General features: G+C 38.1%; 2 protein-coding genes and 1 pseudogene across 2 annotated transcripts; 2 read left to right on the forward strand and 1 right to left on the reverse strand.

Annotated features, from left to right (window-relative positions):
• Positions 1 to 9,097: 9,097 nt before the first annotated feature.
• Positions 9,098 to 10,075, forward strand: LOC137084520 (olfactory receptor 52E8-like). Its single transcript, XM_067450797.1, has one exon. It carries the CDS (start codon positions 9,098 to 9,100, stop codon positions 10,073 to 10,075), a length of 978 nt encoding a protein of 325 aa, XP_067306898.1.
• A 2,182-nt stretch (positions 10,076 to 12,257) lies between these two features.
• On the forward strand, positions 12,258 to 13,202 carry LOC137085136 (olfactory receptor 10G4-like). The gene has a single exon (XM_067451695.1). It carries the CDS (start codon positions 12,258 to 12,260, stop codon positions 13,200 to 13,202), a length of 945 nt encoding a protein of 314 aa, XP_067307796.1.
• A 2,262-nt stretch (positions 13,203 to 15,464) lies between these two features.
• Positions 15,465 to 16,097, reverse strand: LOC137084521 (olfactory receptor 1N2-like; annotated as a pseudogene).
• Between the last annotated feature and the right edge of the window lie 7,256 nt (positions 16,098 to 23,353).

Raw genomic sequence — 23,353 nt, forward strand, 5'->3', positions numbered from 1 at the left:
AGCGTTTTCGTGTGTACGCAGATATTTCTTGAGACAGGAAAAAAAAGATAGGATTATAAAGCTCTGGCTTTGTGTGGATGTGGCCTAATTAACAAACCAGCCTACACTCTAAACTCAAGTTGGGTTGAAAATGGACAAACCCAGAAATTGGGTTGTTTGAACCCAGTAAATGGACCCATTCAAACAACCCAATTTATGGGTTTGTCCATTTTCAACCCAACTTGGGTTGTTTTTAACCCAGCATTTTTTAAATTGTAGAAACACAGACATGAATGGAATGAAACAAACTCTAAACGTGAACAAACTAACTTAAAATGTGAAAATGTGAATACATAGTGTTTTTATGAAATTTGGGTGACATGTAAGGTTCCATTAGTTAAATACAAAGTTCTGTCATGAAACTCTGGATGGTGAATGCTAATAGGTCCTTTAACCTGCTTGTAATCACATTTTCATCTTTAGGACAACAATATCTCATTGGCTACTGATATATTACATTAGCAGTAGCCTTAGCTAACTGATTTGTTCCTGCTATATCAGTAGCCAATGAGATTGTGTTCTGAACCTTAGCCTTAGCATGGCTGTGTTCAGCACTGACAAAACGTTGCAAAAAAAATTTAAAAAAGAAACAGTGGTGCATTGAACATGCTGTTCTGAAGACAATAGAATTGGAACTATGGCAGCTGAGAAGGCCATTATTTGAGTTCTTTTTAAAGATATTTCGGAGCCTGATAAAATCCCATAAATATAAAAATATGCTCTGTTACAGTCACTCCCCCTGCCATCCAGAATAAAAGAGAACAACCCAAATGAGTTAAAGGATTTGTGGAAACTGTGGTTCCTATTTATTGTGATCCAACATTCGCCGAAACAAGCATTTTCTTACCTCCAAGATTGTCTTATTATTTTTATTGTGAATATTAGGTGTATCATTATTGTTGATCCCTGTTGAGCTATGATATTGCTTAAATTTATATACAAGTATTTTTATGGACACATAGATGCTGCTGCTTAATGGGCTGACATTTTTGACACACTCACCAGAGAAAACATATTAACCTGTTGACAGTCTAGACCAGGGGTCTTCAACTAAAATAGCTTGGGGTCCAGAAAAAAAACCTTCTCACCGGCCGAGGTCCGGACAGTTATATACCTAAAAACATGAATCGATGTCTTTTTGCCAGACTAAAGAAATTAGTGTAGATTCAAATGTATTTATTGAACAAAATATAATATGTTCTCATATAGATAAAGTATGTATTTTCATATTGTTAAAGCAAACATAGGTAATCCTTCACAAAATGTATTTCATTTTGAGGTTATTCTGTTTAAGTTGTGTTGGTACAAAATATCTAATTCAACCAGTAGCCATGTCTGACAAAAATATGATGAATGAAAAAATGCCTTCATCTCTAAATCTGCACTGAAAATACATTCATTTCAACATTACTAGCAACTAAAGTGCTTTTTCTGCTGAACTGAGATAAACAGTAACAATCAATGAACACAAACCCTCCTGGTTAAAAAAACAAAACAGAAATCTCATAACATAATTTTATGTTCATTCACATGTATAGCCTACATTTAGTTAGGTAAAGACTATCTTCAGCACTGCTCTCTCTGTGCTTCAAATTGCACTGGTAAAAAATCATTAGCAATATCATCCAGAAACACAAACAGGCAAAAATAAGGTGCCACCAGTGTTGGAAAAATTAAAAAGTGCACAAAATATTTTATCTCTTTATTTCAACTGTTCCTTTAAATCCAGAAAAACGGAAATAACCTCTCAAAAGGCTAAGCTGAGTTGAGCTTAAAGATGGAATGGAAGCATAAACATTCCTTGTTCCAAAAATAATAATAAAAATAATAAAAAAGTGAATATAGCAACATTGTCTGAACTTCAGTGCATGTGAGACATTGGCTCATTTATTTTCTGCGCCCTTACCTCAGACTGCTGAGGAAAAAGGGGTCTTTAAAATGTGTATGGCTGAATCAGAAATCGCCACTATACCCTAAATAGGGCATTATTTAAGGGGACAGCCATTTGTAGTGGAGTCCGAAACCACAGTGGACATGTTTGAGTGTACTCACATGTTGCACCACAATAACGGGTGTAGGCCTACAGCCGATGTACACACAACAGCTGTCTGACTTCACGCACTCGTTTTCATTCACTCCTTCAAGTGAACTGTAATAGTGGACAAACGTAGGGAATAGTGAATGAGGGTTAAGGGGCCAATTTCTGATTCAGCCTCTGTTTTGCGCGCCGTTTTCTTCAGTCTCTTCACTGCGCATCTAAACATGTAGTGAGCATAGTAACGTAGCCGCACACCGGACTGAAGCTCATGGGCGCGTCTCAGGATCTCACACCGGACGCTCACATACGCGCAAGCTCAGTTTTGAATCGACTTCTGACAGAAGAGCTGCACGATGTATTACATTTATATTATATCGTCCATGTACATACTGATTTCACCCTGTGCTACAAGAGATACACTCACCGTGCAGTTCTTCTGTCAGGAGTCGATTCAAAACTGAGCTTGTGCGTCCGGTGTGAGATCCTGAGACGCACCCATGAGCTTTAGTCCGGTGTGCGACCCCTTTAACTGTCAACGCAACTGTGGCAACATAGGAAAAACGGTTCTACTGAGCTGCCTGATATAAATGTGATTATTTATTTATTTTAAATCGCATTTGGCATTTAGTTATTTCAGTGTGTCAAAAGGCTTCGCGGTCCGGATGGATGCATCTCGCGGTCCGGATCCGGACCGGAGTCTGCCAGTTGGCGACCCCTGGTCTAGACCATATTAACATCAAACCTGTTGCATATTGTTTTCAGGAAACATGTCATTCAACCCAGAAACTGTATCAAAACATTGCGCACCGGTTTAAGCTTGAATGTGTCCCCATTACAGAGTGTTCAGAAACCCTCCACCTTTACCGTATCCACCTGTATAGAGCTGCTGTGATTAATTCAGCATGACTTGGCTACTTGCTCACAGCAGCGTGTCGTCTATGTATTGGCAGAACATTACTTCCAATACATGCATATGACCAAACGTATCAACATTGTCATATCCATTACCAAACATTTGCCAAACACTCAAAGTTTTCTTGACAGAAATTTTGTTAATGCATTAACTAACATTTACTAACATTGAGCAAAGTTTGTTACCATATTTACTAAACTTAATGTTAAAGGGGGGGGTGAAACACTCAGTTTCAGTCAGAGTCATGTCAATCTTGAGTACCTATAGAGTAGCATTGCATCCTGCATATCTCCGAAAAGTCTTTATTTCTTTTATAATTATATAAGAAAGATGCGCTGTTCCGAGTCTTTCCGAAAAAAGCAGAGCAGGTGGGGGCGTATCGTGTGAGCGGAGCTAAATAATGACGTGTGCGCGCCGCTGTTATTGTGTTGAGTGCGTCGTAAAGCTGTGTCATCTCTAACAGCGGGAAAAAACTTTATTCAAAATAAAAATATGGCTTTTAATCAGATACAGCCATACATCTATGATCCGGAATCAGACCCAGAGGCTGCAGTTGAACAGGAGCAGCAGCAAAAACGACTAGAGCAGGACGTCTCTATGTGGTACAAGTTATACACTAACTATATAATATGCTTAGCGACTTGTGTTATTTACATATTTATACTTGAATTATATCGTCGTATTTTTGTCTTTGAAGGTGTACATGTGGGAAGTGCAGTTGTGCACGTGTGTGTGTGTGTTTACGCGTGGTTTGTGTAGACAATTGTAACGTTAGTAAGCGGACTGGTTTTGCACGGCAGGCTAGTGTTTACAAAGACATGGAATAGTAGCGCATTTGAATGAAGAAGCGCGCTTATTTAGTTCAACATATTTCCCCACTCTTTGTGTATTGTTGTTTGGAGTGCTTTTACAATACACAAACATAAAGTTACACATATAGTGGCCAGCTAAACAAATGTACACGCACTACACATCGCATGCTCCATTGATCAATTAACTATACGTGATCATGTTTGGGCTACTTGATGGGCATAGGCAAAAACACAGACATTTGAAGCAGTCTTACTCATCGCCTGTGGTTCTAACGTTGGGACCTTTATCGTTGGGACTACTCCATCCTTCAGCATTAGGTGATCGGAAAATCCGGCGTCGAGCTGGGCCTTGTTTATGAAACAGTCGGCACCGAAATGCAGTGAACAGACATAAACCTTTGCGCAACTCAGTTGCTGATCCGGAAAAGCAAATTACATCCACTGTTGCCTTAACGCAGGTTTTTTTGGCAATCTTTACAGGACTGTCTTGGTCTGGCAACCAAAAACGCACTTTTTTGGTGACATTGTTAATTTCTTGAAGTCACATCACCTGTGCAGCGCAGCCTACGAGCCAGCGCTTTGATGGGCGTAGCCTGTTGCTTTCGCTCTCTCTCTCTCATGCTCTTCCGGTAGAATTGTCCGTACGGCCCATACAAGGAAATTCTGACCTTTTAACGTCAAGTGGACCCATGATCGAAAAAAACTTGCAGAAACTTATGACTAACCGGAAGTAGTATTTTTGACAAAGAAATACTCCCATCAAACATCCACCTTAACTTTTGAAACTTTGTCTATGTTTAGTATGGGATTCCAAGTCTTTAACAGTGTAAAAAGATCAGTATGCATGAAACAGCATTTCACCCCCCCCCCCCCCCCTTAATGTCAATTAATACAAATTCAACTGTTCCTTGTTGTTTTGTGTCAGCTCAGATCCATTTAAGGATCTGTATGTAAGAAATGTATTTCAATTAATCATAAAATGGCCCTGATAGACATTACGAAATTATGTTAATTTCAAATACTTATATCACTGACAACAGTAGGCCGTCCAGGATATTGTCCTTTAAAAGTTGTTGTTGCAGCCCTCAACTGATGTTGATGTTGACATGTTGTGTTTTGGAAGTACAAAGTCAGTAGTGTTTCGGCATCTGGGTTGCCAGATCTGCTCTAGTTACCACAGCTGAAGCTACAATTGTTCCTGCTGGATCCTGCAGACCTTGTGTCAGGGGGAGGGGGAGAGGGGATACAGTCATTTGAAAGGGATTGCAGTACCAGTTTTGGCCTAATCTTACATAATCTTGCATTCACATCCTTTAAATAATATTAACAGTATACTTTTATACTGTAAAATAAATAAAACCAACTTGAGATGGCATGCTTAATAGGTTTTAGTTTCATGCAAGGCAGAACAGAATACACATACTGAACCTCTCTGCTTCCACATGATATGAGAGTATGAGAATGCCATCAGATTACTACCACAGAATCGAAAGGGTGCTACCAACAATTGGCAGCAGTGCTGTCTCATTAAGTGGAATTAATTGGAGAAATTATAAATATGGTATATGAATATGCAGACAATGTATATTAGATTATTTGACTCCTCATTCTCATTTCTTTATCTACCATCCTGTCTCTTTTACATGATATGCTGTTTATCTTAAGAAATACAAACAGATACTGTATCATAAACATAATGATGTGGGCCATTTCCCCATAGTCTTCATTTGCGACTTGTTTTTCTCAATTCCCAGTGATCTTTGAGAATGTGCCATCGTTAGCAAACATACAGTACAGTTTCAAAAGTCTCTAAGGTGCCAAAGGTCATTAATAAAGCCTCTGGTGAAATACTGTCTGTATACAGAAATGGAATGATTTTACACAAAACAACAATAACTTCTGTTCTTACTGAAAATAGTTATCCTACATATAGACTATATTGCCAAATATAAGGATGCCCCTCCAAATCATTAAATTCAGGTGTTCCAATCACTTCCATGGCCATTGATGTATAAAATCAAGCACCATAGGCATGCAGATTGCTTCTACAAACATTTGTGAAAAAATTAGTTGCTCTCAGGAGCTCAGTCAATTCAAGTGTGGTACCGTGATAGGTTGCCACCTGTGCAATAAGTTCATTTGTGAAATTTCCTCACTATTAATTATTCCATGGTCAACTGTTAGCGGTATTATAACAAAGTTGAAGCAGTTGCGAACAACAACAACTCAGTCACAAAGTGGTAGGCCACGTAAAAAATAAAAAAACAGAGTGGGGTCAGTGCATGCTGAGGCGCAAAGTGCGCAAAAGTCCCCAACTTTCTGCAGATTTAATAGCTACAGACCTCCAAACTTTATGTGGCTTCAGATTAGCTCAAGAACAGTGGATAGAGAACTTCATGGAATGGGTGAGCAGCTGCATTCAAGCCTAACATCACCAAGTGAAAGCGTCAGATGCAGTGGTCCAAAGCCAAGGGGGTAATCTAGCACTCGGGAAGCGTTCCACCCATAGAAGCGGCCATTGCTAACTAAGCCATCACCTGCTGTTAGCATCCCATTGACTCCCATTCATTTTTGAGTCACTTTGACAGTGAATAACTTTACATCTGAGGCGTTTAAAGACTCCATTCGTCCATTGTTTATTTCTAAAGAAACACGACAATGCATAAAAGGCTCCATTACCTTGTATCTTACACTATCGCCCCGTAGAAGCTGTTTTTGTAAAACTAGGCTAACGATAGCGTCATAACCATTGCGACTCTGTCGCACAGTTGAGAAATGACCGTATAGACAGGAGGAGACGCTCGCAGGCAATCTTTTACTGTCTATGAGGCAGTCGGGGGGGGAAGTGGAGACATAAAGTCTGATAAAGTCAAGGTGGAAGAATGGGGAGAAGCCGATAGTGAGCCAACAGTAACGGGAGAAAATATTTAAACAACATGATTCAGATTTTACTTTCCACAACTACTAGAAGACCTACAACTGTCAGACAGGTTGCTTACGTCACATCTACGTCGTCGCGCTCAGTCTGAGCCTGCGCAGTTCGCTCAGCCATCAGGAAGTGAGTGCCTCTAAGTGACCTCATTTTCCGCCGTTAACGTCTATGGGATAGCTCAGCCATTTATTTTACTGTTTATGTGTAAAGCATGCCACCACTGGACTCTAGAGCAGTGGAGACGTGTTCTCTGGAGTGGTGAATCACACTTCTCTGTCTGGCAATCCAATGGATGAGTATGGGTTTGGGTCTGAGAATGGTACTTACTGCATTGTTCCAAGTATAAAGTTTAGTGGAGGGGTGATTATGGTGGGGGGGGGGTTGTTTTTCAGGGGTTGTGCTTGGCCCCTTAGTTGAAAGGATCTCTAAATTCTTCAGCATACCATAACATTTTGGACAATTTCATGCTCCCAACTTTGTGGGAACAGTTTGGGGATGGCCCCTTCCCATCATGCTTCTCTGTCTATTCTATAAGCTTTTCACTATTATTTTGCCTATTACCCAACTTATTTGGATTGTGTTGCAGCCATCAAAATCAAGACTGTTTTTATTTACAAAATACATTAAGTTTTTCAGTAAAAACATTGAAAATCTTTTTTCTTTGGTACAAAATAAAATCTATGTAATGTGTAAAGTGTTGTTTAAATTAAAACAAATTAATCATCAAGTAATTATTAAAAAATTAAATAAATAAGTATAATTTAAAGAATATGATATTCTCATATGATATGATTCTCAGCTAAGAAGGGTCATTGTGAAATTAATTTCTCATTATCTCATATAATATCTCAGGATATTTTGCACTCCAGGGAGATTATTATAATGTGCATTTGGGACCAATAGTTATAATAGCATTATCAAACAGACACATACTTCCAATACTTTATCCAACATTTTGAGGTTTTACTTTCATATGTTAGGAAACAAATCTTTTTAAAACATTTGCTTAAAAATAAATTAATACTTTTTCTGAAGAAGCAACGAATATAAATAAATGAATAATGCATTTGCTTGATTGTATCATTATTTATTTGTTTCATTATATTTTTATCATCTTTTTTCTTAATTTACCACAAACATATATTGCATCACTTTGCAGATTAAATGCTCTCATGAGATCTGTCAGCCGATATAAATTGGAATACAGTGTCATACTGAGTCAGTGACTTGGTAGCAATCGAACAGAAAAGTTCAGTAAGGACAAGCAGGATTCTTAGCGATTCAGGACATTTGTTCAGTAAGTTGAAATTCAAATAAATTCCCTTCGTTAAGTTAGCAACTGAAAGTTCACCTCAATATCATATAAACTGTAATTTTTTTATTTTTGTTTTTATTTCCCCCTCACTTGTGATGCTTAAGGTAAAGGCCACGCCCTCTTATCTGCGTCACCATCAGAAATTACGCCCTACGCTGTTCATTCAATAAGTCCGAGTGCACTGAAGAAGTGCGCTAGATGCCGCAGATATTATTTTTAGTAGCTGCACACTTGTAGGCCTACTTTGCGCACAGAGTACTGTATTTATGTCTATTTTCTCCGACATGTCATGTTGACAGGGTACATGATAAACGGAAAAACAGCATAGCCTACTTCAACACAACAACGCGGGCTCTCTAAACAACTGGAGCAGATAGCCTACATTTCGTGTGTACGGATAATGAACAACGGGATTGTTTTTGCTACTTCTGATTTGTTTTCATTGATTGAGGACAGTGACTGTACGTGATTTTGTTTGCGTGGAGTCCTATATATTTAAATCTCAGCATAATCATAATTCTACGTAGCCTAACAAGGGGCAATAAATAGCAGATCATAACAGTTTAAAGTCGCGCTTTAGTTTTAACTTTTCCTTTTACGAAAATTATTGCAACGGCAATCGATTTAATTTCCATTCAGATACGATAGGTAGATCTAAATAATCACTAGCAATAGACCTAACAAAGTATGTACACAACATTCAATAAGGAACTATAATTATATCAAAATAATTAGGGGCAAGAAATAGATAGGCTAGTAATTCAACACACTGGTAAGAAGTGTTATGTTGAAATTTATTTAAATTTATATTTAAAACAAGGCCTATAAGTGACATTAAATTGCACACACACACACAAAAAAAAAAACTGCGTATTTAACTAGTGCCCAAGCTACAATTAAGTTCAGGGCAAAAACTGCAGAATTTGTATAGGAACCTTCCATTATTATCCTTCATATTGTTCACACCCTGTCAGACTAAAATTGTTTAAATACTGTGATAAATGTAATTTTATTTTCAGCAGGACAAAATATCAGAAAAAAAGTTGCCATGGGTATCTTAAATGCTAGTTTTCTGCCAAATATCTCTGTTGTGCATCCTGAATACTTTTTAATCAGTGGACTTTCAGGAATGCCATACAGCAACTATTACTATGTGTTCCTGTTTTTCATTTATATTATTTCTGTAATTGGGAACTCTATTGTCCTTCTCATTATAGCTCTTGACAGGAGCCTGTACAGTCCAAAGTACATTTGTGTGTTTAACTTGGCCTTGGCTGATTTTGGTGAAACTAATGCACTGATTCCTAACATGATGAAGACTTTTCTGTTTGATTCACAGTACATCTCCTTCAATGCTTGTTTGGCCAACATGTTTTTTGTTTACTTCTTTAATTCAATACAATGTGTCAGCCTGGTTGTCTTGGCATTTGATCGCTTTATTGCTATTTGCTTGCCGCTAAGATATCACGCCATTGTAAATAATGCTGTCATTTGTTCAGTTTTCTCAGTATGCTGGATGCTTAGTACTTTTCTGGTGGCTTTTACAGTGTCTTTGATCACCCGACTTTCATTCTGCAAGTCCAATGAGATACAGAGTTATTTTTGTGATCATGGTCCAGTGTATAGAATGGCATGTAATGACAATAGCATCAGTTCGTTTATGGCAAAACTCAACACAGCTGTCTACTTTGCCGCTCCACTGATAATATTCCTGTCTTACCTGTGCATTTTTTTAGCTCTAAGTAAAGTTACAACTTGGGAGGGGCGTATTAAGGCCCTAAAGACCTGTGTTTCTCACCTGTTGTTAGTTGGAGTGTGTTTCCTTCCCATAATCTGCTCATACATTGCTGCAGTCATGCTTTCCCTGCCTCCCAATGTGAGAATCATCAATACGTCTCTGGCATATGCTGTTCCACCAATGCTAAATCCCATCATTTATGTTTTAAACACAGCTGAAGTTAAGAACTTTATGCAAACGGTAATTAAAAAGAGGTCTGCATTCATTGCCCAAAGTGTTTCAGATTGATTGCAAAATGTTTATTTGTGCATCTTCTCAAAGAAGTTGTGTATTTTGTTATTTTTTGTATTAATCTTGTTGTAAATAAGCTAAATAATAAAAATAAAATAAAATTGTCTGCAAGGGCCATGCCCTGTTATTGTCATGCTGATTTGTACTGCCATCACTACATGCTGGGTATGATTAAAATTAATTTTGCTGTGCGCTACTGTGCTGTATTTTTCTGTCAACACAGAAACCTACAAATGAATAACCTACTACTGTAAAATATACACTGTAAACAACTTTTTTATTTTGTCAAATCAACTCAGATAATTAATGTGGTTCAGATAACATAATATTTTGAGTTGATATTGATTAATTTATATCTTAATATGTCCAGTGTATCTCCATTGCAACCAAGGTAACTTACTTTTTTTTAAGTTAAACCAACAATAGTTTTCACAGTGTCATATGTGTGCTATATCATCAAGATGCTACTAGTTCTCCGGTTTTTCAAAACCTTTCGTTTTTTTTCTCTCTTGATGGATAAGTATCAATTATAGCATCCTGTTGAATTATTTGCAGAATATAACACCGATTTATTGAGTAAAATGGTAAATGGACTGCATTTATATAGTGCTTTTAACAGCCCCTATGTTAAAGCGCTTTACATTTTTTGCCTCACATTCACCCATTCATACACCGCCGGCGATGTCAGCCACCATCCAGCTTGTCGGGAGCAGCTGGGGTTAGGTGTCTTGCTCAAGGACACCTCGACACTTGGTCAGGTGGAACCGGGGATCGAAACCACCAACCTTTCGGTTTGTACACAATGTACATGAACCTCTGAGCCACTGCCACCCCAACTACTTGAGTACATCACTACTTTATGTTTGTTCCCTGGGATTAAACTTGCTTCTAATTTATAAATAGCTTTTGATCAAACATAATGAATAAACAATGGATTAAAGGTTTAAAAAATGTAATTTAAAATCAATTTAAAAAAAACATGTTTTTCACAGGCAAAATATATTCTGCAAAAATAACTTCTAACATTTAAACTTAGATTTAAAAGGTTTTTACAATAATGAGAAAAAAAATAATAATGCACAGAACCGTGTGCCCAATACTGATAGTGTAAAGGCTCTCTGTTACAATTGTCAGGTTTTTTTTGGGGGGGGGGGGGGGGGATAAATCACACAAAGATGTTTATCCATTCCATGATGAAATACTCCCATTGGGGAAAAAAAAGATAAAAATGGAAGTGGACCTGAGGTCTGGAGACTCTCTTAATAAATTCTCTATAGAGATTTTTTTGAATTCTCCAGATCAAATCCCTAAGCATTATTCAACTAATGATTTAATACAATTATGCACATTCCCCATGCTTGTTTGCAAGATTGCCTTTTTAAACTAAACAACAGTCCTACATTTTTGGACAGTATAAATGAAAATATAAACTATATAAAAAATGTGGAGAGTCTCTTCCTGAAATTTGAATGTGTTTATATGGAAAATAACGGAAAAAAAAGAGTCTTGAGTAAAAAATGCTTAATTTCATTCTCCCTCTTTATTCATTATAATAAACATCCCTGAATCGTTTTGCTGTAAGGCTTGAGTGAATGGCAGAAGCTGCCAATCAAACAGTTACTGTGGCACAATAACACACTAATGAATCTTGTATCCCCATAGTCTTAATTTACCTTTTTTCTCTCTCTCTCTTGATGAGCTGGGACCTTTTTATGGATGAAGCCATACAGAATCTCAAAGGATAGGGCACATCATTACAACATTGAACTTTGAACTTTTTGACAGTGTTCTCTCACAAACACATAATTCAATCAGTTGAATTTCTGTTAAAGGAAAAACATGTCAAACAACCATGAGTCCTGTTGCTATGGGGCCATGCAAACTATATACACATATATGCATATAAGAGAGGCATGTTTAAATATCACCCGGACGGATCAGACATTTGCTCACTGGAAGAATGACAGAATGTGCTTTTTTAAGCAACCCAAGTGACAAGCAGATCTGAAGAGAAACCTTACATCTTTTTGTGACTGAAGAGAAAAGAAAAGAAACAATGGTGGACATTTTTTATTAGATGCCAAATAATCAATTCAAGAGAATATGCCAGAGAATGAATGATTTTTGTTTAAAGGTTTTTGTGATTATTATTGTAGAGATTAATTTGTTACAAAGGACCATGTCCTTTCAAAATCTTTCAGCAAAAAACGTTTCTGAGTTTGTAATTTTGGGATTTGACACTGTAGAGCACAAATTGCCCATTGGAGTTGTTTTTCTGGTGGTTTATGTACTTGCAATGCTTGCTAACACTGCAAACATATGTTTTGTTGCCATGGACAAACGTTTGCACCAGCAACCCATGTACATTTTCCTTTGCAACTTGTCTTTAGCGGACATACTGTATTGCAGCAGTACCTGTCCAAGTATGATCTGCAACCTTATTGTTGGTTACAAAGTCATATCTTATATCCCTTGTGTTCTTCAGATGTGTGGTTTCCATTTAGGTGTGGTAATGGAGATGTTCGCCATCACAGTAATGGCAATGGATCGTTTGATTGCCATAAGCTATCCTTTACGTTACCACTCCATTTTAAACACCACACGTACTGTTGTGATTGGTGTGTTGCTGTGGATGGTGGCAAGTGCTATTTTATCTATCATCCCAGCAACAGTTCTTCCTCTTCCCTTCTGCTCTTCCACTATCCAGTATGTTTTTTGTGAGTACGCTTCTCTTGTAAGGGCCACCTGTGTGAATCCAAATCCTTATTTTAATATGATATCCACTCTGACTTTTGTGTTGTTGTTTGGGACGTTCTCATTCATCTGCCTGTCCTATATAAAAATAGTGATCACTGTTATGAGAATGACCTCAAAGGGCGACAAGAAGAAAATGTTTAATACCTGCTTTACGCACTTGATAGTAATAGTTTGTTTTTATGCTCCGATGTTCGTACGAATAGTCTTGACCCGGGTTGGTGTGGTTTTAACATTAGAGGAACGTAATGGACTATTGATAGGGTCCATCGTCTGCCCTTCTCTAATAAATCCTTTCATATACTGTTTCAGAACCAAAGAAATAAGAAAAAAAATATTTAAATTTGTGTCAAAAGTTGCACCTGAATAAAGATTTGATGAAGCACAATTTGTGATCAGTTGGTGATCTTTCATACTGAATTAATACTGAAAAAACACACTGAACAAACAATAAACTGTTTATATATGTTCGTATACCGTTTAAAACAGGGGTGTCCAAAGTCAGTCAAAGGAGTTTAACACATCTGCCAAACTATGCCTAGAGCACATACTGTCTTACTAAATCTTACTGACCCCAATATTCAAAGTATACACACTTGAATAAATCAAAGATCATGCATTAAAATATATATATATATATATATATATATATATATATATATATATATATATATATATATATATATATATATATATATATATATATATATATAATATAATATATTATTTTTTAAAAATCACAAACGTACCACACAAAACATTACCACATGAACATCAGTGACAACATAAAACAACAATGTGAATAAAGTCAGCAAAGAATCATACCACATCAATTATTCACACTAAAATACAAACTGGGAGCTTTGCAAACCCTTAACAATCAACAAACTTCTGTGGTACTCTTTGATGCTAGTCAACATTTGGTCAAATATTGTTAGTATGACAATGATTTTTTTTCTATTGTACTTGTAAAGTAATCCAAGTAATAAAAGTAATTTAGCCTTTATAAGAAACGTCCTATCTTAATTCTTAATTTAGGAACATTCTGTGTGAAACCATTGAGTTTTATGAGTTAGAATGTTTGCTATATCTTTTATTGTTTAGTGCACATTGTTGTCTGTTGATTGGGGGAAGCAAAGCAAAACTAAACAAATAATATAGCGTTTTAATTAAAATATTGGTTCCACTTTACATGGCCTTAACTACTATGTATTTACATTAACAAAACAAAAAAGTACTTATTGTGTTCATATTGTATTATAAAACACTTTCCCTGACATTGAGGTGACTCGTGTATAGTTAAGGACAGCTGTGGTGGTGTGGGTAAGTTTAATGGTAGGGTTAGGTTTAAGAGAAATGTCAACAGTGTAATTATAAATATAACTACAGAAATTAATTACAGATGTAATTGCATAGAGGTATGATTTTGTACACAATAAGTGCATTGTATCAAATTATTATTTTAATTTTAAAAAATTTTTGGAGTTAAGGCCACCTAATATAAAGTTATAAAACACTTAGTCATCAGATTATTTACTAAGGTACTTGATTATTACACAGAGAGATGTTTTATTCATAATGCACATACTCCTTTCATAATCTGCTAGTCTTCACTAGCCATCTAACACTGTAGTGTAGTGTTTCTTGTCGTTTTCTGCCATCTTGTGGGAAAATGAGAGAATGTGTCTTCATGATTCCATCAAATGAGTTGCAACATTTGCTTTGTGTTTTACATTAGCTTATGTTTATATTAATTATTTCAACCACTAGTGTAGAAAGCTCCAAAGATTCACTTGATTCCCCTAAATGCATAAAATAGCATTCTGAAAAAATAAGAAACTGGCTAGAGCACACTATTTTCCTATTTTTATATATAGAATATTATAAGAATATATATACACACATATATATATATATATATATATATATATATATATATATATATATATATATATATATATATATATATATATATATATATATATATGAAACAGAAATTATTATTATTTGATTCCCTTTAATTATTTGTGAATGGGACCCACTTTATATTAGGTGGCCTTAGCTACTATGTACTAACAATGTAATTAAACATTTGATACACTGGACTTAATGTGCACATACATGTTTTTACATTGTACTTACATTTTCAAAATTTTCAAAATTAATTTCTGTAGTTACATTTGTAATTACACTGTTGACACTTCCCATACAACAAACTCTACCCTTAAACTTACCTATACCACCACACCTGTGCCTAACTTTACCTGTATCCCACCTCAATATCAGCAAAAGTGTTTGGTAATATAATCTGAACATTGTACATTGTACTTACTTTTTGATGTAAGTACATAGTAGTTAAGGCCACCTAATATAAAGTGGGACCCAATTCGGACCAAAAAGGCAGCATGTTAATTATGTGTAACACAGTGGTAAATAAAACTGAATCAACCAACTAGTTCAATCATTTATTTTATTTTTGCACTGAGAGACAAGATAATTTGTCCTGGATACACTGCAATAATAATACACAATGCACTGGGTGAAAATATTGTTGTTTAAACAAATTCAGAATATTTGAAACATAATTTACAAAGTAAGCACATTCTTCTGTAGAAGGAATAAAAAAATTTGGTTAATTTGTAATGATCTGCTGTGCCACTTTTGATTTTCCCAGAAACTTGACTATCTTGTCTCGTAATTCATCAGTCTTTAAGCTGTAGATGATTGGGTTCAGCATTGGGGGGAGGGTAACAGAAACAGTCAGAACTGCTGTGAAAATATCCACATTCTGAATTAAACGCAGGTTCCCAAGTATGTATGCCAACATGACTGGCATGTAATAGAGCAGGACCAGCAGCAGGTGAGTAAAACAAGTGTGAAAGGCCTTCCAGCGTTGTGTTGTAGATGCAATCCGCATCACAGCAACCACTACAATCACATAGGTGAAAATTATAAAAATCAAGGGGCCTAGCAAAACAGTCAGTGTCTTAGCTGTACTCAATTGACGGTTGTAAGAGATGTCTGCACAAGCCAAATTGTAGACTGGGCCATGTTCACAACAGCAGCTTTTTACCTCTCTGGAGGCACAGTAAGGGAGCCTGGCAGCGAGGCTGACTGGGAAAATCTCCAGCAGAATAACTAGAGACCAAATAACTGCTATCATAAGCAGCATCCTCAGGTTAGTGTTTATGGTAGAGTAACGCAGGGGCCAGCAGATTGCAATCAGCCGGTCATATGCCAAAAGAGCAAGAGAGAAAGATTCCATGTCACCAAAAAAATGCATGAAGAACATTTGGGAGAAACATGCTCCATATGAAACATGATTCTGATTGAACACAAAAACAGGCACCATTTGAGGAATTATAACACTATTCATTGAAATGTCAACAACAGCTAGATTACACACAGCAAAATACTTGGGATTCTGTAAACTGGAGTTCATTAGGACGACAATCAGAAGAACGAGATTACCCAGCAAGGTGATGATGTAGATTACAGACAAGGCCAAAATTAGATAGTTTTTGTTTGGCCAAGTGCGGAAAGCAGTTAGATAAAATCCCTGATTGAATGCATTAGTTCCATTGCTGGAAGCAACTGAAAAATTCATTTGAACTCTGGCAAATCTGAAAGAAATATACAATTAGCACATTTTCAGCTTTAAAAAAATTGAGTTTAATATAGGAAATTATAGGAAAATCCATAAAACATTTCTTTAATTGAACCATTTGATTTTATTTATTTTTTAACTCACATTAACAAAAACAGTAGCGGAAATGATAATTATATTTTTTTTAATTCAATGGATAGGTCACCCAAAAATAAAAATTCTGTCATGATTTACTCACCGTTCAGTTGCTTCCAAACGTGTATGAATTCCTTTCTTCTGATGAACAAAAAAGATGTTGAATTATATGGTATCCAAACAGTTGCTGGGCCCCATAGTATTTTGGGGTAAACTATCTCTTTCAGCTTTATAAAAACCTCATACTGACATCACATATTTTATAAAACCAATATAACCACTTAACAGTGACAAATAGTGTTACAATACAACTAGTGTTAATTTACAACTGGAAATTAAACAAACAAATTCAGATAATACTCACCAACTCTGTATATCTTGCTTGAAATCCTGCTGTGTTACAGGAAAAGAGATTTATAAAGGGCTGTTCAACTAATGGTCTAATGGGTGTAATTATCCACTGTGTACAAACAAAGAAATAATTACCTTGACTAAGGTCTTAACAAAACAAGAAAACACACATATCTCATGAGTATTTAATTACTGGTATAATTATGTCCATTATGTCCTCTTTTGGCCCACAGAGGCAAAACAAATCAAAGCAAATTAAGGTCAAAACAGATATTTTGCTCTCTGTAACAAAGGCAGGATGTCATCATATTCCAATTAAATTTTCATTTATCTAAAAATCAAATTATATACACATCATATTTTTAAACATAAAATAATTCATAGTTTATGATGGATTTACATTTTTTTTTTAAAGACTTAAATATTGGTTCTGGTCTAGGAAAAAAGTAAAACAATAAAATATATAAATAGGCATCTTTTTAAATTATAAGGGAATGTATAACAAGTTTAATGTGATTTGTTTCTCGTTTGTTGCCATGATTTCTGATTGAGTTACACACCTTTTTTTACACACATTTTTTGTACTGTTTATTATCATTTAGACATTTAAGATACAAACTTAAAGGGTTAGTTCACCCAAAAATGAAATGTATGTCATTAATGACTCACGCTAATGTCGTTCCACACCCGTAAGACCTCCGTTCATCATCGGAACACTGTTTAAGATATTTTATATTTAGTCCGAGAGCATATGCAGTCTATGTGTCGGAGTGACCTTGTAAGGGCGGAACTAAAAGAGACTGAGATTGGTTCTGCCCGGACCATAATTCGCAAACACCGGTCGCTCAGGGGAGGAAAAATAAGGGTTTCATTGATCACAGGTGCATAGATGAGTGGAGCGATCGCGGATTGGGCAGTGTGAAGTGAAGGAGGAGTATAAAGAGGGCCTCAGAAACTGAAGAAGGGAGTTGTCTTTTTTGAGCCGATGCGGCGAGCAAATTGGAGTATTTGGGTGAGGGCAGCGGAAAGAAGGCGGGGGATATTGTTGGCGGGGCAAAGACGGAGACAAGGGGTTGGCAGAAACAGAAACCAGGCTGAGTATAATGGGATGTATACCTAACTGTGAAATGCTCTATGGACATGCGTAACAAACTCTGAGTGATTGAAAACAGGGAGATTCACCAGAAGTATCACCAAAGGAGGCCCTTTCGACAGGTCACGGGTAGCAGGAGAAGTATCCAGGAGCTGGAAAGAGGAGGGAAAAGAGACCTCGTGTTAGTAACGGTGTGAGTACCCCAAAACCATTGTACAGTAGCATAATCATCTCAAGTGAACTATCTGTGAGCCTTTTTGGTGAGTTTGTGGCATTGTATGTGAGCGGCCCCACCGTGGAGGAGGATTGTGGGTGAGCCGGGACCAGTGAGCGAGAGAAGACGTTGGGGTGTCGTGGCGGCGACGTTTAAACTTGAATATTTGTTGCATCAGTGTCTCTATGATTTCCAGGACGAGTCGTTGATCAGACGGGGTTTTGACCCTAAATTCACCAAGAGTGTGTGGAGTACAGTGGGTGAGTCCTTGTCCTTTGCTGTGAGTGTATACACTTGAAAATTGCAGTGTGGTGCTGTGTTTGTGTTGTCAACAACCACCTTTCAGGCCTGACGAAATCCTACGAAGGAAGTAAAAATCATCTCCAATTATATGCCGTCGATGACATCCTGATCCTTCCGTCCCCATGTGATGGGCTTGGGAAACAATTTCAAGTAAGAACAGTGTGGATATAGTGGGAAGCACTAACAGTGAGGAGTTGGCTGCTGTAGGAGGAGATCAGCTGTGCGTGTATTATTACCTGTTGTGGAGTTCTTCGAAGGTTCGCCCCTGTCTGTATCTCTCGCCCTGTCGTCTGGAGCAAAGAGGAGGGAAGCGTTCAACCCACCCAGTGTAGCACATCCCGGGTGAAACAGCTTATCTGTGTGTGACATCAGCGGAGGCCGTGTTTGGCCCAACGCAGCAGCAGCTTTCGATCCGTATCTTTATCAGCAGTTGGTTGAAGCCTCAGAAAAGGAACGTCTGACGTCTATTTCCTCAAAGGTCTGTGAGTTCCATCATTTCCTGTTTCCCTGTACTCCCCAAAGCTAAAAGCCAGCATATTGTGTTGTACACCCGCCTGTATGCCCAAGTGAAGCCCCAGTTACCCTTGATGTACTTACCTTATGCTCAAAGCTAAAAGCCAGCATATTGTGTTGTACACCCGCCTGTATGCCCAAATGAAGCCCCAGTTACCCTTGATGTACTTACCTTATGCCCAAAGCTAAAAGCCAGCATATTGTGTTGTACACCCGCCTGTATGCCCAAGTGAAGTTCCAGTTACCTTTGATGTACTTACCTTATGCCCAAAGCCAAAGGCCAGCATATTGTGTTGTACACTCGCCTGTATGTCCAAGTGAAGCCCCAGTTACCTTTGATGTACTTACCTTATGTCCAAAGCTAAAGCCAGCATATTGTGTTGCACACCCACCTGTATTCCCAAGTGAAGCTCCAGTTACTTTTGATGTACTTACCCAATGCTCAAAGCTAAAGCTAGCATATTGTGTTGTACACCCGCCTGTATGCCCAAGTGAAGCCCAGACTTACCTGTGCCCCGAGTGAAGAGCCAGTGGCCCCTCTGTCCACCGTCCTTGTCCAGTCCTGTTATACTTACCTGTTATATTCTTGTGCAGTTCCATCGGCATCTGGACGATCGGGAGTTCAACCCACTGGGCCGTTTTGGAGTCCGCCACGAGTAGCAGCAGGTATTCATCATGCATTCAAATTTTCAATACTCACCACTTGTATCTGTTACATCCAAGAAAGGAGAGGGCCCTGGACAGTTGTTCACTTCCAGAGGAGTGAAGGACTTACCTGAGATCCCCCGCGACAGAGTCTAAGGGACTCGAGACTGTTACTCCCTAAGTGGAGAGTTGGATTTTAGCCTCCCTTAGCTACCCCCCCCCCCTTTCCATATCCCCTTTTTAGCAATTTAATAAAGTCAGTTTTTAATATTTACTTACCCTTTTCATGTGTCTGGTCATTGGGGTGTTCTTGGGACCTCGGGGTGGAAACTAGGAAGGGGCGTGACCTCTAGAAGGCTGCGCCTGAGAGCGCCGCCCACCACCCCAGCCTTTCTGCGCGGGTGTGCGGGTGGCGACGCTCTGTTTTTGCTGCGCTCGATGGGAGGAGCTAGCACTCGGCATCTGCTGCTCTCTCACAGCAGGAGATGAGCCCTGGGGTTTGCGGGGAAGGAACTGCTTCAGTGGCGCATCAAGCAGAAATGTTTTGTCCTTCTCCTTGATCTCTGTGAGATTTAACCAAAGATGCCTCTCCGTGGCCACCAGGGCTGCCATAGAACGGCCAATACATCTGGCCGTCTCCTTAGTGGCACGGAGGGCTAAATACCCACTAAAGCAGATGTTGATTTTAATGGCTTAGTGGGCAAAGCAGGAGCTTTAATGGCTGATGCCAAATCGGGAGAGAGATGGCTCACGAGCGTCTCTTCCACCCTCGGCATCGAGCCATAACCATGTCTTTCAACCCCGAGATATTACTATATACTGTGGGGGCTGAAAACATGAGATGACATGGGCCGCTTCCACGATCTCGACACCTCGGTGTGGAGATCTGCGAAAAACGGCAAGCTCCGCCATGGAGGCTGAGCAGAACGGGCTGGCAGAAAGCGCTCTTCAAGCCTGCTTTTTACTGAGGCACGCTCCTGCTGTTCATTTGGCCATTCAATACTTAATCTAGCCACAGCCCTGCTCAGAACCTCCACTAGCTCCTCACTCGCGGGGGTTTGAAGTGGCGAATCTACCGTGCAACACTTCTGTTGCGTCGCGCTCCACTTTATTCCTATGGGTGACATCAAACAACTTTAATGCGCCCGCATAGCAGTCCGGGAAGGCAGCGCTGCATTTGAACCGATTTGAAAGCAGAAATGACTAGAAGCGTAACAACATCACGTTCAGTCGCGTCGCAATAGTGGATCTCCACGGTCACTGCTGTCAGGGCTTTACGAAATCAACAAGAAGTGTGTTTTTGACGGAGCGGTCCCAGCGATTAAGGTTAACGGTCGTGCTTTCGAAGTAGGCGGTAAGTAAACATCAGTAAACAACACAATCGTGTAACATTAATTTATCAATGGAGCATGCGATGTATGGTGTGTGTTTAAATACATTTGTTTAGCTGACTAATATGTCAGTTTGTTTATTGTAAAATCACCCAAACATAAACCTAGGCTAGGGGACGTTCTCACAAAGCGTGCTTCTTCATTCAAATGCGCTAACGTTACACCATTGATTTTTTATACACTATCTGACGTGCAAAACCGTTTTGATTGCTACTGCAAAGGTTTAGTCGCATACAATAGTCCATAAACCAAATCATGTCCTCATATACCACGAGTAAACAAACGCAAATGTTGACAGGCTACTACAGTACATACCACAGAGACTGACGTCCTGCTGCTGCTGTTTCTTCTGTTCAATTTATTTCATCCTCCGGATCTAATTCTGGATCATATCTGTATTAGTTGAATCTGATTGATAGCCATGGTTTATTAGAGTAACGTTTTCTTTTCCACACATGACGATGTCAGCTTTCAGAAGCTCTCGTGCTAAAGCTGCGCGCTCATCATTCTTTAGCTCTGCCCACTCGATACGCCTCCAGCCGCTTGTTTTTTTTCCATAAAGACTCGGTACAGCCTATCTTTCTTTTATAAATATATTAAAACGAAAGACTTTTCGGAGATATAAAGGATACAATACTACTCTATAGGTACTCAAGATTGACATGAGATTGACTGAAACTGAGTGTTTTTACCCCCCCCCCCCCCCCCCTAATTGTTTGAGTAGATATAAAGAAGTAAAGTGAAAAGCTCAAAGGTATGTTTGAACAAAAAGAGGGGAAAAAAAGGTAAATGTGAAATGTGCATTGTTTTAACATAGGGAAAAATAATGACAGTTTTACATTAAGGGGGAAAAAGAAATATTTTATTGATAAAGCTTTATTGGTTTACAATGTTAAAAAAACATTGAATAAACAATTGCTGGGGATTATGTGCGACACACATGCATTCGCTCCTGTCTCCTATTTTTCTTCCTGTTTTCACAGGAGTTTTCTAAACTGCAAACACGGCCCTCTGCACGGGGCCTGCAACAGATGCGCTGGTTATGTCTGTGCGTAGCTCCACCATTTGATCTGGATACGGCCCGTATATGGCTGACTGCACTGCAGCAAACCTTGGGATAAACGGAGAGACAAACATTAGTGTAGGGCATCTTCATATAATGTAACATGTACGTCAGCTGTTATGGGAAGTGTTCCCGGTTCCAGCTGGCCTAGTTAATGCAGCCTAACAATCAGTCAATTGATTTGAATAATATAAGTTAAAATGTTTTATGTGAATGCCATAGTTAAGAGATGCATTTTTAGATTCAAACTGACAGATTGTGTCTGCTTCCTGAACAATGCTAGGAAGACTGTTCCAGACTTTAGGTGCTAAATAGGGAAAGGATTGACCGTCTGTAGTTGATTATGATATTCTAGGTATTATCAACTGGCCAGAGTATTGAGACTGCAATAGACGTGATGGAATATAATGTGTTAAGAGATCACTCAAGTACTGGGGAGCTAAACCATTAGTGCTTAGTAAGTAATAAGCAAGATTTTAAAATGTATGCAATGTTTAATCGGGAGCTAGTGCAGTGTTGACAGAACTGGCCTAATATGATCATACTTTCTAGCCTGGTTAAAACAAAACCATTCTCAGTAGTAACTGAGTTATGGTCTGGCAAAGCATAGACAAATCATTTCCAAAGGGGCGCGTCACCAACAGACGATGACATATGCAGAGCGACGGAGAAACATCTGAGACAAAAATTCTCAGTTTGAGATTTTAAGGATGTTGCAATGGCTTCTGATGACTTTTGCCATTGTTGTAAAAGAAATATGATAATAGCTGGTATCCACCACCAATTTGGACAACAATTTGGAAAACCTAATAGCATCGCAATTACCCCCGTTGTAAGGCAATTGTACTGGAATTAGAACGCGATTTGCAATATTTTGAAAATGAAATAATATTGATAATAATATTAAATTTGTGTCTTTGAAAAATGTTCTCACAAACTTTATTCAAATGCAGTCATTTCAGATATGTTAGAACATTTTCAGACTTGAGCATAGACGCTAGTTATTTATTTAAAATTATTTACAATTTTTACATGACTACCAGATCTAGTGAGAGGAAATAATCACAGAAAGGCCAGATTTAGAGCTGCTGTGTGGTGTTAGCACATGATCACACTCCCCATCCTCCTCATCAAAGTATCCGGTGTAATCCACATCTGCTAGCCGTATTTTGTTATTTGCTCGGGTTTAACGAAAAGGAAAAATTA

Source organism: Pseudorasbora parva, chromosome 8 (genome assembly GCF_024679245.1).
Source record: "Pseudorasbora parva isolate DD20220531a chromosome 8, ASM2467924v1, whole genome shotgun sequence".
Classification (NCBI taxonomy): Eukaryota; Metazoa; Chordata; class Actinopteri; order Cypriniformes; family Gobionidae; genus Pseudorasbora; species Pseudorasbora parva.

What these genes read in the sequence shown, in the direction of transcription:
- LOC137084520 (XM_067450797.1), top strand. Translation starts at nt 9,098, where the DNA reads ATGGGTATCTTAAATGCTAGTTTTCTGCCAAATATCTCTGTTGTGCAT.
- LOC137085136 (XM_067451695.1), top strand. Translation starts at nt 12,258, where the DNA reads ATGTCCTTTCAAAATCTTTCAGCAAAAAACGTTTCTGAGTTTGTAATT.